Source organism: Dicentrarchus labrax, unplaced genomic scaffold, assembly GCF_905237075.1.
Source record: "Dicentrarchus labrax unplaced genomic scaffold, dlabrax2021, whole genome shotgun sequence".
NCBI classification, from domain to species: domain Eukaryota; kingdom Metazoa; phylum Chordata; class Actinopteri; family Moronidae; genus Dicentrarchus; species Dicentrarchus labrax.
The window spans coordinates 10,726,523-10,742,817 of record NW_026136710.1 but is presented as its reverse complement, the minus strand read 5'-3'; the positions used below and the strand labels follow the sequence as shown (position 1 = coordinate 10,742,817).

Sequence of the window (16,295 nt, the reverse complement as noted above, 5' to 3'; positions counted from 1 at the left end):
TTTTACTATAATCCTTCATGCTACACGGTAAAACTTGTTTTCTAAATAACTTTCTAAAACACACACAACAGACAAAATCCGGGCCATCATTGACTTTAGCCAAAAACTGCTGCATAACTAAATCAAACTCTGTCAATTTTGCATTTAAACTTTGCCTCTTCAATTTCATATATGCAACAAGGCGCTGCCTATGCTGACGATTTCCATGATATTTCTTTATACTCCTGGATTTCATATACTGCCTGTGCAATCTATTTTTACGGTATTTAGTTGTACTCATTTCCTTTACTCTGTCCCTGTGAGACTTATTTTTGCGATATTTAGTTTTACTCATTTCCTTTACTGTGTCCCTGTGGACTTATTTTTATATTTTTTTACTATCCTTTTTTTGAGATTATTTTGCGTATTTGTTTTACTCATTTCCTTTACTGTGTCCCTGTGAGACTTATTTTTACGATATTTAGTTTTACTATTTCCTTACTGTGTCCCTGTGAGACTTATTTTTACGATATTTAGTTTTACTCATTTCCTTCACTGTGTCCCTGTGAGACTTATTTTTACGATATTTAGTTTTACTCATTTCCTTTACTGTGTCCCTGTGAGACTTATTTTTACGATATTTAGCTTTACTCATTTCATTCAATTTTTCCTTGTACCCATTTTCTCCCTGATAATTCATTTTCATCTTTTCTAGAAATTCTTGCCTGTTTTGCTGATATTTTATTCTTCTTTGTAAATTATTTTTTTTTACTAAATAGTTAGACAGAGACAACTTACGTATGGATTGGGCATTTTGTTCAACAATGCCTACTTCAGCTTCACAAATTGAGGATGCAACCGAAGTTAAATTGTCTGCACAAACAACACCTTGTTTTCTCAAATTGTACCTAGACCCACCCACTTTGCAATACCCATAGCAACACTGCATGTTTGGCTGCTGAACACAGACAACACTCTCATAATGATTTCCATTGCAATTTTCTAAATAAATCCCCTGATTTGACAACAACTTGGACTTACAACTGTATTCAAGCCAGCGGCCATCACAATAAGTGAATATACTTACTCCGAAAAAATCTGCTGCTGCTTGAATCTCTACTTCTGTGGCCCAACTACCGACATAGGCCATTTTTGACATTGTGAGATATTCCCCCATTGAAGAATACTCAGGTCTTAAAGCACCACCATTGGCTTTCAAATGCTTTACAACAGCAAGCCTGATTTTTCTGTGATGCTTCTGTGTACCACACACAGCCTGACTAACTGCTCTAAAGAAACAGTTACCATCCCCAACTATTTTCTCCTTCAGACAAGGAGCACCCAACAGACCAACTTCTGTCGAAACTAAATCTTCTTTCTCTGACTCAACATTTAACTGTTTGCACAGAGTGTCTACAACTACCCCACAAAGTGGATTAAACTGGAGCCCTTCACTCACAACATCAGCTACAAAAACAACATCTGAATCAACTGCAGCATAATCACTGTTTTTTGCCTTCTTTGATGAAAACCCACCGCTTGATCTTTTGCGCTTAATACTTGTGCAGCCAACTGTTGGCTGAACAGGTAAACCACAGCCCGACTGACTTCCCCTGCTTTCTACTAGTACCTTTGGACTGGAGAATGAATTAACGGGTGGAACTGGACGTCTGGGGATCACACAAACACTAGCAATCTCAAACTGTTTGGGCCGTTTAAATGCTGTTGCGAATTTGCACATGTGCTCAAAAACATCATCAAGGCAAGTGAAACGCACAACAACACTTTTCCCTTCCCCATCCACCATCCCATCTGCACTGCGCGCATGCGAATCAACCACAGCAAAACGACCACCTTGACTGATGACTGCGCACGTATTTCCACCCAATGTCAGAAAACATGTGTCATATTTACTAAACATCTTCTCTAATCCAGATCTGAGACTGGTCGTTACACCAGCTTTTATCAGATCACTTGTCACTTCATTAACAAATCCGGAAACGCAATCCTCATACTGAAAGTCAAACGTTTGTCCATCGATAACAGCCTGTTTGGGCAAATCAGGAACACTAAGCAGTTTCGAAACCTCACTGGTGACATTGCTGTCCCTCAACGTATTGTAAAGATTATCCCCCAAAACAACAACCTTGTCCAGATTGCCAGCCTGCCACGAAAACACACTTTCAATTGAGTGTTTTGCTACAGCTACCAAACTGATAGCCATACACTGAACTCCAGCGTGTTGAAACCGAGAATCTGCCTGATGGAAAGATCCCCTGACAGAACTTGCACTACTCTGCGGACTGCCACCCTCGACTACAGCTGCAGTTGCAACTGTGCCATCAACAGCTACATCTGTCAGCAATGTAGCACTGTCAATGTCAGAATCTGCCTTCACAGACAACCTGCTAATGAGACACCACTCTGCACCCAAAGACCTCTTAAGATCTTGGATATGCACTATCAGGTCACGCAGCGTTGTGTTAAAAACAGCTACAGACCTGCCGATATTAGATGCCAAACCAGATGCATCACAAGTACCACAATCAACTACCACAAAGTAACCATTGTGCTCAATGACAGCACTCACGGCACCGTGGAGGTTCAAGAGACACATTCCATCAGTCAACAAAGGTTCCTGTAGTTTTTCAAGTAACACAGACTCGTCCAAGTGGAAACCTCTGTAGACTGTCGAACCAATAGCTACATTGCACTTCCTGCCAAAAACACTGTGCTGTTTAATGAACTCACATAGCTCATTGTCAAAGCCACTACTCCTATTTGATTGAGCTACAAAACTAGCCAACTTCTTGCCTTCGAAACAGATCTCATCAATATCTCTGCCTCGCCATGTACACACAGGAGCAATAACATGTTTAAGCGCAGCAACAACACTGCACGCAATAGACACATCAGTTGTTGACGGCGCAACCATTACATTAGTACCAGAAACATCCTCAGTTGTCGGCGCAACTCTGACATTAGTACCAGAAACAACAGCCACATGCTTTCTCTCTGCACACCTGCAAGAGGGAGGGATAGCATCAACCTTACTTTTGATGAATCTTGATGGGGGCTGGATAGGAGGACCTGACCTGCTGACCTCCTCCACCACAACCTCTCCCACAGCACCTGGAGTTGCATCCCCCTAAATAAATCCAGAAAAAACATTAACAAAACTGTCATTTTGGTATTTGAGAGAACTTGCTAGTCATATACAATAATTTGGAACCATTTGTTTTGACCAATGCACACCAAATTAAACTGATTTAGAATGAAGTGTACCAACCTCCTCCGTTGCAACCTCTTCCACAGCAGTGGTAGATGATGGCTCTGAGGACACGGTCACAGCACTTGGAGTTGCATCCACCTAAAAGAAATGAAGAAAATACATTATCACAACTGTCATTTTGCATTTGAAAGAACATGCTAGTCATAACAATAATTTTCTATGTGTATTACACATTTGTTTGGGCCAAAGGCACACATGCACATAGAATTCAACTGATTAAGAATGAAGTGTACTAACCTCCTCCTCTCCAACCACAACATTGGCAGATGTCGGCCTGGGAGACGCCTCCTCAACACTGGGTGACGCCTTGACCTGTTTACGCAAAAACAAAACCATGTAATTCATTATTGTTTTCAATCATTATAATTATTCATGTACTAAACAAGTAGAGTAAGGACAATCTTGCATTAGTGGTGCCTACCATTTATACTGCGCAATTCAATGATTACATTTATGAAATCAAAACAAACCTGGCACATTGCAAGTCTCCTCTTGCAGGCGACACGCTTCACTCTTGGCTCCACGCTTGGTGTCTGGTGTAAGAAAATCAAACACACTTTTAGAACAGATATAGGAGTGTTTTAAGGGAAAGAATACAATTTGCACAAAACTCATCAATCAACTCATCGCTCATTTTCAGCTTACCGTTGCGTCTTGTGGAACAGCTGGGCTGTCAGGGCTCGGAAGTTGTGCTGGAACCACAGCATCCATTGCAGCCAACATGGAAGTGCTGAACAGGACAGGATTCAGTGGGATGAAACACTCCTTCAGCACAATTGGACATCCATCCACCTGTGAAATACACATAGAAACACAATGTTACTCACAGTTGCTATTGAGTGCTATCAAAGTGCATAGATATACAATCAATATACATATGTCAACAATTCATGTCACGGTAAACTACAAACCTGATGCCGAACCACGCGCCGTTTTGATGGACTACAGAGCTGTCCCTCAGATTGGATCCTCTGCAAGGACAAATAACAACGACTTTATTAAAATGAATGCATGCTGAACGTTTTTGAGTTGACTATTTAGCAAAAATCAGTGGGAAAAACACAAGTACAGAATGCAAATATTACCTTCTTGCCCTTCACCATTTCCATCCAGACATACGGGTCTGGGGGGGGAGACGAAGGGGGAGCAGCGAAGACCTCTTCCTTCACGAGCAACCTTGGAGGGGTCCTTGGAACTGGGGACGGTGTTCTGGGAGCCTCCTTCGCCTTTGGTGCTGGCACCTCCAGTTGCTTGTAGGCAGCGTCCCACAGCACCTTGGAAAGAATCTCCATGCCATCGTCGTCGCTCAAGTGAACCTGAAATGTTAGAATCATACATTCAGTAAACATAACATTGACTTTCAATACATGTCTATTATAAATTCAACTGCAAATAACTGAAATGAAAAGATCTCGTTTGCACACAGTATATGCTACTTACACTATCTCGGACCCACAGATCCAGCTGACTGAACGGGAAATGTTCAAACGTGGAGTAGTATGCGATACCTAAGAAATAGAAAATTGTTATGAATCATTAATATACTTACATATATCAACTTCAGCAAAATAAGAAAGCATAAATCTATTTGTAATACATTGTAATGTTCAGTCAAACACTATCTGAGAAAATACAACTCATAAAACATGGAACTTCAAGATCTACTCGAAACATACCCATTTTCTGCGCCACAGAATGAAACTCCCGGCTCATGTGCTCCTGCAGTTCTGGTGCAACGGTCAGACGTGGAACAAAGTCCACCACAAACACCTAAAACACAGAACAGCAGTTTTTAGACACAAATCTAGTTTTGGTCAATATGACCATCCATTTAAATACATATACGTTATACTACAACACCTCATTTCAGAATTGTCATTACTGAACAAAACTTATAATGTTACACAGAATCAACAAAATAACTTACATTTGCACAACGCTGACAAGCACTGAGCAAAAGCTCCCGGAACTCTTCTCCGGCCACCTCGTGGGTACTGCTGGTCGTCAGGTTGTTGCCGGGGGCCAAGATGCACACTGCGTCAGGTGTCCTCGGCAGCACTGCATGGATCAGCTCGGCCCTCAGATGACACGCGCTCGCCCCTGGGGTCGACATGATGCCAAAGGAAAGGTTTCCCTTCGAAAGCCCGACAGTTCCATCAGCAAAGGGACGCAGATGTGAATCCCCCACGAGAAGGACGAACTGGAAGAATAGAAAGAACCTATTTAGAAATCACTCGTCACAATTTACCCCGAATATTTGTTCACAAATTCAAAAACAATAGATTACCTTCTTCTCGGGAGAATGAGCAGGAACCACCAGCTTGTGTTGCTTTCCAGACACCGACCTGTCCCACTCTTTCACACGACGACGTTTCCCTGTACCACGGCCTATTAAGGGAAAGACATATATTACTTATCTGGATTACACAAATATTGACCTAATTTACAAAAACTTGTGCACATTGAACTTCGTGAAAAGGGGGGGAACACATCTGGCTACTTACGTGGAACAAACTCAGGACCTGGTGGCAGAAGGTCCACATCGAATGGTCGTTCACCTGCCCATCTCCTCTTGGCAGCCTGAGAACGACGGTAGCCCTTCCCGCGTGGCATCTAAAAGTATATAATAGAATTGATTAGTGATAATAACAACAAAACACTATATGCTCAATAGCTAATTAAGATTGTAAAGAACTACTGAAACCAGTCATAAATTCTGATTCTTAACTACCACAGTATGAGTAAAGTCAGCTGCCATGTGCAAACCATGATAAGCAGAGATGCCATACACATTCACAGCTTTTATACACAGATACTAATAGCTGCTATGACTGTTTCATAAACTCCTGCTTGTTAACAGCACATTACACATCCTTTCTACATCCTGACTTAGACAAAGAGAGCAGAACCACTTGTGACCACTTGTGTATGATGGACTAATACAAGGTGTGATAGGGTGTGGCATTCAGAAAGTGTGCCTCTCTTTCATACACAGATTACAATGTATTCACACATAATTAGTGAAATCATGGCCATTACTTATGTTAATAGCTCTGTGATTGCCATTCTTCATTAACATAGTTGTTTGACTGAAACAACCATTGAAACTACTCAGACTACAGTTGGTTTCTTTATAACTACTTTACTTACTATTTGTGCTATTTACATTACACTAAATCTCTTTCCTCACTTTACTTCTACAAACTCCACATTACTCAATAATTGTAAAGACAACAAATCATTCAAAAGAAACATTTCCATTTCTAGTTTCAAATCTTGGCTATGCCCATTCATATATATCAAACTAAATACAGATAGTACTGTGAGAATTTCTTTCCATACATTACACATACATACATCCAGTACATTTATTATGTTCAACATTGCCATATATATATACTATACTAGATATAGTTACACACATATTTATAAATACCTGTGTTAGGCCTCAGCTTCTTGTGCTGAGTACATACAGTGCTAGTAACAACATGACTAAAACTAAAACTACTGTTCATTCTTTACTAAACAACAGTTCACATAAAATCAACTACAGGCAATCATACAACATTAAATAAACTCACCGTAAGGAGAACAAAAATCACGTAGTTCAAAACCTTGAAAGGGGTTGAAAAAATCTCTCTCACACTGTCTCTAAGCCTTGCAAATGCAAACACAGCTCCTCTCCTCAGTTCTGCAAAAAGCAAGACCAAGTCTAAACTTTGAACAAGCCATTTATACCTTATCACCAAACAAATTCAGCCAATCACAACGCAGGACAGAAAGGGGGCGGGACATCAACACAAACACCTGGAGAAACAATATTGTCAAACTTGTGTCAATGATCGCAATCTTAACTTTACAACAAAATTCATGTCATAATGACATTCATTGTAAACTTAAATACAATTTCATAACTTACCAAATTACCCAAACACAACTAAAGTACAAAACACTTTACCATATAATGAAATGATTCTATTACTGACACACTTACTTATTGTTATAAAGATCAAATTCTTCAGACATGCCTTAGTCAATGTTACATTTCAATGTTCCTTGAAATATATGTTTTTAGTTCATAACTTTTTGCTTCTCACTATACATTATCAATCTCATTAAAAAAATACACAAAAAATCACTGAAATATGGGTTTTATTCATGACATCTGGGTCACTTTCACAATACAAACCTCACAATGAAACATCATACAAACATAACACAAACACATACATAACTACAATTATATATAACAATGTACTACAAAAAGTTACATTAACTCCTAAAAGAGACTCCTTTCACTTCTATCAGGTCATCTCCATCTCCCAAACTGATATTGACTTGTAAAAGTAAATCCCATGCAGTCATTATTTACTGATTTCAAATAAGCTCCACAGATGCTGAACATTATCACACATCATTATATTGTGGAAAACTGGACACTACTTTGCTTTTTCATGACAGTCTGTGGTTAAGATCATCTTTCTTGGACCAATCTTTCATGTACATTTCTGTAATATAGCTATATGAGCTAGCAGTACACCATTCATGTACATAGCTTTTACTTTCCTTAAACTCAATGACATGCAACACATTACTGAATGAAAATCATGCATTGCTCAGCACATCAACAGTACTCCTATAGATCTCTAAATACAATTGTTTGTGAACACCACTGATAGCTAAACATCACATTATTTCCATATAAATGCACAAAATGGCTGCTGGAACTGATTGTTATGCAACTATGATGACATTCCTTACTGAGACAAAGAGAGCAGCACCAAACTGACCAATTGTGAGACTATGGATGCTGCAGTCGTACAAGGTGTGATAGGGTGTGGCATTCAGACAATGTACCTTTTGAAGAGAGACTATTGCAGACAAAAGACAATCATTGACTGAATATAATTGCAGCTGCTCAGCATACTGTTGTTGACCTTTTCTCGCCAATATGTATAGCAGCAATTTAGACCAACAAAGCCACAACCTGACATTCTTATAAAAACAAACTGTAGATGATGAGTTGACCTATTTGTGACTGTACGTCAAACTGCGTGCCACTGATCCCTTGTCGAATTCAGATGATTTTCCATTAAACGGCACTGGAAACTTCAGTGTGCAATGTCCAATTTCCAATTAACTTCATATATTCTGTAACAATCTCGCCGTGAACACGTCCTCATTGCATCAGCCTACGTATTACAGTCCCGCCCTGAACTTGTCTACGTGACAAGATTCAGATACAGTGAAAGCACAGCATACTGGCAACAGGAAGGAAGCGCTGCGTGGCGATACGGAGCTGATTTGGAGCAGATTTACGTGACGTGTTCGCGTTGCGGTCCGCGCTTGTTACGACGGCACGTGCGTGGCCTCGGCGCACCCCGACCGCACGTGACGCCTTTGCGGCGCGCCCCGACGAGCGCCGGGTGCGAGGTCCCGCCCAACGCTGCTTGCAGCTTTAATTAGGGACCGAGCCAGTTCACTGAACTGGAAGGTCTCTATTGTTTTTTTTGTTTATTATTATTATTATTATTTTTCAGCAACTTTGAGCGCATTTTTCACCCCCTTAACAATTATAATATTCGCATTTTATTTGGCACATTTGTCAAGCCTCATTTAAACTTGGAGATTCTATGCGTCACATGCAGGTCAGCCACTAGGTAGGCCACTAGGTGGCGCTATTTGTAGGCCAATTTTGAAAGGCTAATAACTCCCGCATAGTTTGTCTCACATTCAAAAACCTTATATCCACGCGTTCGGTGAATGGAGCTGAACCTCCCCATATAGGCCACGCCCACTTCCGCCTAGATTTTTTTTTTTCTAGAGCGCAAAATGTCCATAAATCACTTTTTTGTGTTCATCCTACACACTTTGTCCGATTCGCACGAAATTTTGCACGTATCATCTGTGGACCGTCCTGACAACAAAAGTAATTTGAAGAATTTTGATATTTTAAAAAATAAGGAAGTTATAAAATTAGCACTTCCTGTTGATTTTTCGTCAAAAAAGGAAGTGGGGTATTTCTCCACATTGGTATGTCCGATTTACACCAACCTTGGGTCCATAGTTCCCCATGTCTTCCTTAGGCATCGTGCACAATTTCAGGTCATCACCACAAGGTGGCGCTCTTTAAAATGAAGGAGTTTATAGCTCTACAACGGTATGTGTGATTAAGATGAAACTTGGTACGCTGCTTCCCCATGGCTCCCTGAGGCTCACCTAAAAAGGAAAAAAATCACGCCACTAGGTGGCACTCTGGTGGCAGGGTAAATTTCACTGTGCGGACACTGTAATAGTTATGAATATGAAATTCACAGGGCACGTGTAGAGTGGTGCCTGAAGCTCACATACCAAAAATCGTGTTTGTCCTGCTTGTAGCGCCCCCTACAGGATAAAAAAACATCAGCCCCGGCGCCACGTTTCACCGATATGTACGAAACTCAATAGGCATGTATAATGTGCCGGGGCGTACAAAAAAGCCTCTTGGACCCATACCTCAAATCCCACAGGAAGTCGGCTATTTTCATTTAAAATTTGCACTTTTGGCAGCCATTTTGTGGTCATTTTGACTCTTTGGGCTTCTTTTAGAACTAACTGCTCCTAGGGAATTTATCGGATCTGCTTCAAAATTGGTCAGTACAGTCAAAACATGGTGCTGAATGAACGCATTATATTTTGTGACTGTACGTTGAAGGGCGTGTCCGTGGCGTGCCCTCAAAGTTGGCCATTTAGAACAAATGTCACACTGTGATGTCATTTTTGCATTTCAGGGCTTCTATTTGAATGATCCCCTCCTACAGCTTCTATCGGATCTTCTTCAAAATTGGGCAGTACAGTCACAACATGGTGCTGAATGAACGCATTATATTTGGTGACTGTACGTTGAAGGGCGTGTCCGTGGCGTGCCCTCAAAGTTGGCCATTTAGAACAAATGTCACACTGTGATGTCATTTTGGCCTTTCAGGGCTTCTATTTGAATGATTTCCTCTGACACGTTCTAACGGATCTTCTTCAAAATTGGGCAGTACAGTCACAACATGGTGCTGAATGAACGCATTTCATTTTGTGACTGTACGTTGAAGGGCGTGTCCGTGGCGTGCTTCAAAGTCAAGTAGTCTTGGCCATTTTGAAGCCCGTGGTCCTGTATTTGAACAAACAAACTCCTTGAGAATTGATCAGATCTGCTTCAAAACTTGACAGTACTCTTGAATAATCTTGCTGATTACAAGTTGTGCTATTTATGACTGTACGTTGAAGGGCGTGTCCCAGGTGTCTCGTCAAAGTTGGACATTTTGAATTCTGTGGTCTTTTTTTTCAAAGTGATGAAACACAAACACCCCTCCGCTCCCACTAGCCACATCTACAAACCATATTTCCTAGGGAGTATTGTTCGTGGAGCATAGTGGGAAACCGCTGGAAGTCACTTATTAAATTGCAAGATAAATAGGGGACTTATCAAATCGACTTCAAAATTGGACAGTCTTATAAAAACAAAGTGTACATGAAGAATTGAGCTATTTGTGACTGTACGTCAAACTGCGTGCCACTGACCCCTTGTCGAATTCAGATGATTTTCCATTAAGCGGTACTCGTAACTTCAGTGTGCAATGTCCAATTTCCAATAAACTTCATATATTCTGTAACAGTCTCGCCCTGAACACGTCCTCATAACATCAGCCTACGTATTACAGTCCGGCCCTGAACTTGTCTACGTGACAAGATTCAGATAAAGTGAAAGCACAGCATACTGGCACCAGGAAGGAAGCGCTGCGTGGCGATACGGAGCTGATTTGGAGCAGATTTACGTGACGTATTCGCGTTGCGGTACGCGCTTGTTACGACGGCACGTGGCGTGGCCTCGGTGCACCCCGACCGCACGTGACGCGTTTGCGGCGCGCCCCGACGAGCGCCGGGTGCGAGGTCCCGCCCAACGCTGCTTGCAGCTTTAATTAGGGACCGGGAGGGTCTCTATTTTTCTTTTTTATTATTATTATTATTTTTAAGCAACTTTGAGCTCGCATTTTTCACCCCCTTAACAATTATAATATTCGCATTTTATTTGGCACATTTGTCAAGCCTCATTTAAATTGGAGATTCTATGCGTCACATGCAGGTCAGCCACTAGGAAGGCCACTAGGTGGCGCTATTTGTAGGCCAATTTCGTTACGCTAATAACTCCCGCATAGTTTGTCTCACATTCAAAAACCTTATATCCACGCGTTCGGTGAATGGAGCTGAACCTCCCCATATAGGCCACGCCCACTTCCGCCTATTTTTTTTTTTTCTAGAGCGCAAAATGTCCATAAATCACTTTTTCGTGTTCCTCCTACACACTTTGTCCGATGCGCACGAAACTTTGCACGTTTCATCTGTGGACCGTCCTGACAACAAAAGTAATTTGAAGAATTTTGATATTATAAAACATAAGGAAGTTATACAATTAGCACTTCCTGTTGATTTTTCGTCAAAAAAGGAAGTGGGGTATTTCTCCACATTGGTATGTCCGATTTACACCAACCTTGGGTCCATAGTTCCCCATGTCTTCCTTAAGCATCGTGCACAATTTCAGGTCATCACCACAAGGTGGCGCTCTTTAAAATGAAGGAGTTTATAGCTCTACAACGGTATGTGTGATTAAGATGAAACTTGGTACGCTGCTTCCCCATGGCTCCCTGAGGCTCACTTAAAAAGGACAAAAAAATACGCCACTAGGTGGTGCTCTTTTGGCATGATAAATCACTCGTAATAGTTATGAATATGAAATTCACAGGGTACGTGTAGAGTGGTGCCTGAAGCTCACATACCAAAAATCCTGTTTGTCCTGCTTGTAGCGCCCCCTACAGGATAAAAAAACATCAGCCCCGGCGCCACGTTTCACCGACATGTACGAAACTCAATAGGCATGTATAATGTGCCGGGGCGTACAAAAAAGCCTCTTGGACCCATACCTCAAATCCCACAGGAAGTCGGCTATTTTCATTTAAAATTTGCACTTTTGGCGGCCATTTTGTGGTCATTTTGACTCTTTGGGCTTGTTTTAGAACTAACTGCTCCTAGGGAATTTATCAGATCTGCTTCAAAATTGGTCAGTACAGTCAAAACATGGTGCTGAATGAACGCATTATATTTTGTGACTGTACGTTGAAGGGCGTGTCCGTGGCGTGCCCTCAAAGTTGGCCATTTAGAACAAATGTCACTGTGATGTCATTTTTGCATTTCAGGGCTTCTATTTGAATGATCCCCTCCTACAGCTTCTATCGGATCTTCTTCAAAATTGGGCAGTCCAGTCACAACATGGGGCTGAATGAACGCATTATATTTGGTGACTGTACGTTGAAGGGCGTGTCCGTGGCGTGCCCTCAAAGTTGGCCATTTAGAACAAATGTCACACTGTGATGTCATTTTGGCCTTTCAGGGCTTCTATTTGAATGATTTCCTCTGACATTCTAACGGATCTTCTTCAAAATTGGGCAGTACAGTCACAACGTGGTGCTGAATGAACGCATTATATTTTGTGACTGTACGTTGAAGGGCGTGTCCGTGGCGTGCCCTCAAAGTTGGCCATTTAGAACAAATGTCACACTGTGATGTCATTTTGGCCTTTCAGGGCTTCTATTTGAATGATCTCCTCCTACACGTTCTAACGGATCTTCTTCAAAATTGGGCAGTACAGTCACAACATGGTGCTGAATGAACGCATTTCATTTTGTGACTGTACGTTGAATGGCGTGTCCGTGGCCTGCCCTCAAAGTTGGCCATTTTGAAGTCTGTGGTCTTGTATTTGAACAAACAAACTCCTTGAGAATTTATCAGATCTGCTTCAAAACTTGACAGGACTCTTGAATAATCTTGCTGATTACAAGTTGTGCTATTTATGACTGTACGTTGAAGGGCGTGTCCCAGGTGTCTCGTCAAAGTTGGACATTTTGAATTCTGTGGTCTTTTTTTTCAAAGTGATGAAACACAAACACCCCTCCGCTCCCACTAGCCACATCTACAAACCATATTTCCTAGGGAGTATTGTTCGTGGAGCATAGTGTGAAACCGCTGGAAGTCACTTATTAAATTGCAAGATAAATAGGGGACTTATCAAATCGACTTCAAAATTGGACAGTCTTATAAAAACAAAGTGTACATGAAGAATTGAGCTATTTGTGACTGTACGTCAAACTGCGTGCCACTGACCCCTTGTCGAATTCAGACGATTTTCCATTAAGCGGTACTCATAACTTCAGTGTGCAATGTCCAATTTCCAATAAACTTCATATATTCTGTAACAGTCTCGCCCTGAACACGTCCTCATAACATCAGCCTACGTATTACAGTCCCGCCATGAACTTGTCTACGTGACAAGATTCAGATAAAGTGAAAGCACAGCATACTGGCAACAGGAAGGAAGCGCTGCGTGGCGATACGGAGCTGATTTGGAGCAGATTTACGTGACGTATTCGCGTTGCGGTCCGCGCTTGTTACGACGGCACGTGGCGTGGCCTCGGCGCACCCCGACCGCACGTGACGCGTTTGCGGCGCGCCCCGACGAGCGCCGGGTGCGAGGTCCCGCCCAACGCTGCTTGCAGCTTTAATTAGGGACCGAGCCAGTATGAACTGGAAGGTCCCTATTGTTTTTCCTTCGTTTATTATTATTACCGTGACTGGAGGTCTTTTTTTTTCCTATGTTTATTATTATTATTTTTAGGCAACTTTAACTGCATTTTTCACCCCCTTAGCATTTATAATATTCTCAATTTTATTTGGCACATTTGTCAAGCCTCATTTAAACTTGGAGATTCTATGCGTCACATGCAGATCAGCCACTAGGTAGGCCACTAGGTGGCGCTGTTTGTAGGCCGATTTTGAAAGGCTAATAACTCCCGCATAGTTTGTCTCACATTCAAAAACCTTATATCCACGCGTTCGGTGAATGGAGCTGAACCTCCCCATATAGGCCACGCCCACTTCCGCCTAGATTTTTTTTTTTCTAGAGCGCAAAATGTCCATAAATCACTTTTTGGTGTTCCTCCTACACACTTTGTCCGATTCGCACGAAATTTTGCACGTAGCATCTGTGGACCGTCCTGACAACAAAAGTAATTTGAAGAATTTTGATATTTTAAAAAATAAGGAAGTTATAAAATTAGCACTTCCTGTTGATTTTTCGTCAAAAAAGGAAGTGGACTATTTCTCCACATTGGTATGTCCGATTTACACCAACCTTGGGTCCATAGTTCCCCATGTCTTCCTTAGGCATCGTGCACAATTTCAGGTCATCACCACAAGGTGGCGCTCTTTAAAATGAAGGAGTTTATAGCTCTACAACGGTATGTGTGATTAAGATGAAACTTGGTATGCTGCTTCCCCATGGCTCCCTGAGGCTCACCTAAAAAGGAAAAAAAATCACGCCACTAGGTGGCACTCTGGTGGCAGGGTAAATCACTGTGCGGATACTGTAATAGTTATGAATATGAAATTCACAGGGCACGTGTAGAGTGGTGCCTGAAGCTCACATACCAAAAATCGTGTTTGTCCTGCTTGTAGCGCCCCCTACAGGATAAAAATACATCAGCCCCGGCGCCACGTTTCACCGATATGTACGAAACTCAATAGGCATGTATAATGTGCCGGGGCGTACAAAAAAGCCTCTTGGACCCATACCTCAAATCCCACAGGAAGTCGGCTATTTTCATTTAAAATTTGCACTTTTGGCAGCCATTTTGTGGTCATTTTGACCTTTTGGGCTTCTTTGTGAACTAACTGCTCCTAGGGAATTTATCGGATCTGCTAAAAAATTGGTCAGTACAGTCAAAACATGGTGCTAAATGAACGCATAATATTTTGTGACTGTACGGTGAAGGGCGTGTCCTTGGCGTGCCCTCAAAGTTGGCCAGTTAGAACAAATGTCACACTGTGATGTCATTTTTGCATTTCAGGGCTTCTATTTGAATGATGCCCTCCTACAGCTTCTATCGGATCTTCTTCAAAATTGGGCAGTACAGTCACAACATGGTGCTGAATGAACGCATTATATTTTGTGACTGTACGTTGAAGGGCGTGTCCGTGGCGTGCCCTCAAAGTTGGCCATTTTGAACAAATGTCACACTGTGATGTCATTTTGGCCTTTCAGGGCTTCTATTTGAATGATCTCCTCCTACACGTTCTAACGGATCTTCTTCAAAATTGGGCAGTACAGTCACAACATGGTGCTGAATGAACGCATTTCATTTTGTGACTGTACGTTGAAGGGCGTGTCCGTGGCCTGCCGTCAAAGTTGGCCATTTTGAAGCCCGTGGTCCTGTATTTGAACAAACAAACTCCTTGAGAATTTATCAGATCTGCTTCAAAACTTGACAGTACTCTTGAATAATCTTGCTGATTACAAGTTGTGCTATTTATGACTGTACGTTGAAGGGCGTGTCCCAGGTGTCTCGTCAAAGTTGGACATTTTGAATTCTGTGGTCTTTTTTTTCAAAGTGATGAAACACAAACACCCCTCCGCTCCCACTAGCCACATCTACAAACCATATTTCCTAGGGAGTATTGTTCGTGGAGCATAGTGTGAAACCGCTGGAAGTCACTTATTAAATTGCAAGATAAATAGGGGACTTATCAAATCGACTTCAAAATTGGACAGTCTTATAAAAACAAAGTGTACATGAAGAATTGAGCTATTTGTGACTGTACGTCAAACTGCGTGCCACTGACCCCTTGTCGAATTCAGATGATTTTCCATTAAGCGGTACTCATAACTTCAGTGTGCAATGTCCAATTTCCAATAAACTTCATATATTCTGTAACAGTCTCGCCCTGAACACGTCCTCATTGCATCAGCCTACGTATTACAGTCCCGCCCTGAACTTGTCTACGTGACAAGATTCAGATAAAGTGAAAGCACAGCATACTGGCAACAGGAAGGAAGCGCTGCGTGGCGATACGGAGCTGATTTGGAGCAGATTTACGTGACGTATTCGCGTTGCGGTCCGCGCTTGTTACGACGGCACGTGCGTGGCCTCGGCGCACCCCGACCGCA

The 16,295-nt window shown here is 41.9% G+C and overlaps 1 protein-coding gene across 1 annotated transcript; it reads right to left on the bottom strand.

The window, feature by feature from the left end:
• Positions 1–469: 469 nt before the first annotated feature.
• Positions 470–7,075, bottom strand: LOC127370939 (uncharacterized). The gene is made up of 13 exons (XM_051413444.1): positions 6,853–7,075; positions 5,776–5,884; positions 5,559–5,659; positions 5,199–5,471; positions 4,937–5,041; positions 4,357–4,587; positions 4,183–4,242; positions 3,917–4,063; positions 3,742–3,804; positions 3,509–3,583; positions 3,269–3,349; positions 3,034–3,127; positions 470–2,439 (listed from the first exon to the last, which is right to left on the bottom strand). The coding sequence occupies exons 2-13, from the start codon at positions 5,882–5,884 to the stop codon at positions 470–472; spliced, it is 3,309 nt and encodes a 1,102-aa protein (XP_051269404.1). The 5' UTR covers positions 6,853–7,075.
• Positions 7,076–16,295: the final 9,220 nt, after the last annotated feature.

What these genes read in the sequence shown, in the direction of transcription:
- LOC127370939 (XM_051413444.1), bottom strand. Translation starts at nt 5,884, where the DNA reads ATGCCACGCGGGAAGGGCTACCGTCGTTCTCAGGCTGCCAAGAGGAGA. An exon ending in CTCATTCTCCCGAGAAGAAG is followed by an intron (nt 5,472 to 5,558) that starts GTAATCTATTGT and finishes CTATTCTTCCAG; the next exon opens with TTCGTCCTTCTCGTGGGGGA. An exon ending in CCCATCAAGATTCATCAAAA is followed by an intron (nt 2,440 to 3,033) that starts GTAAGGTTGATG and finishes GTGACCTGATAG; the next exon opens with TGCATATCCAAGATCTTAAG.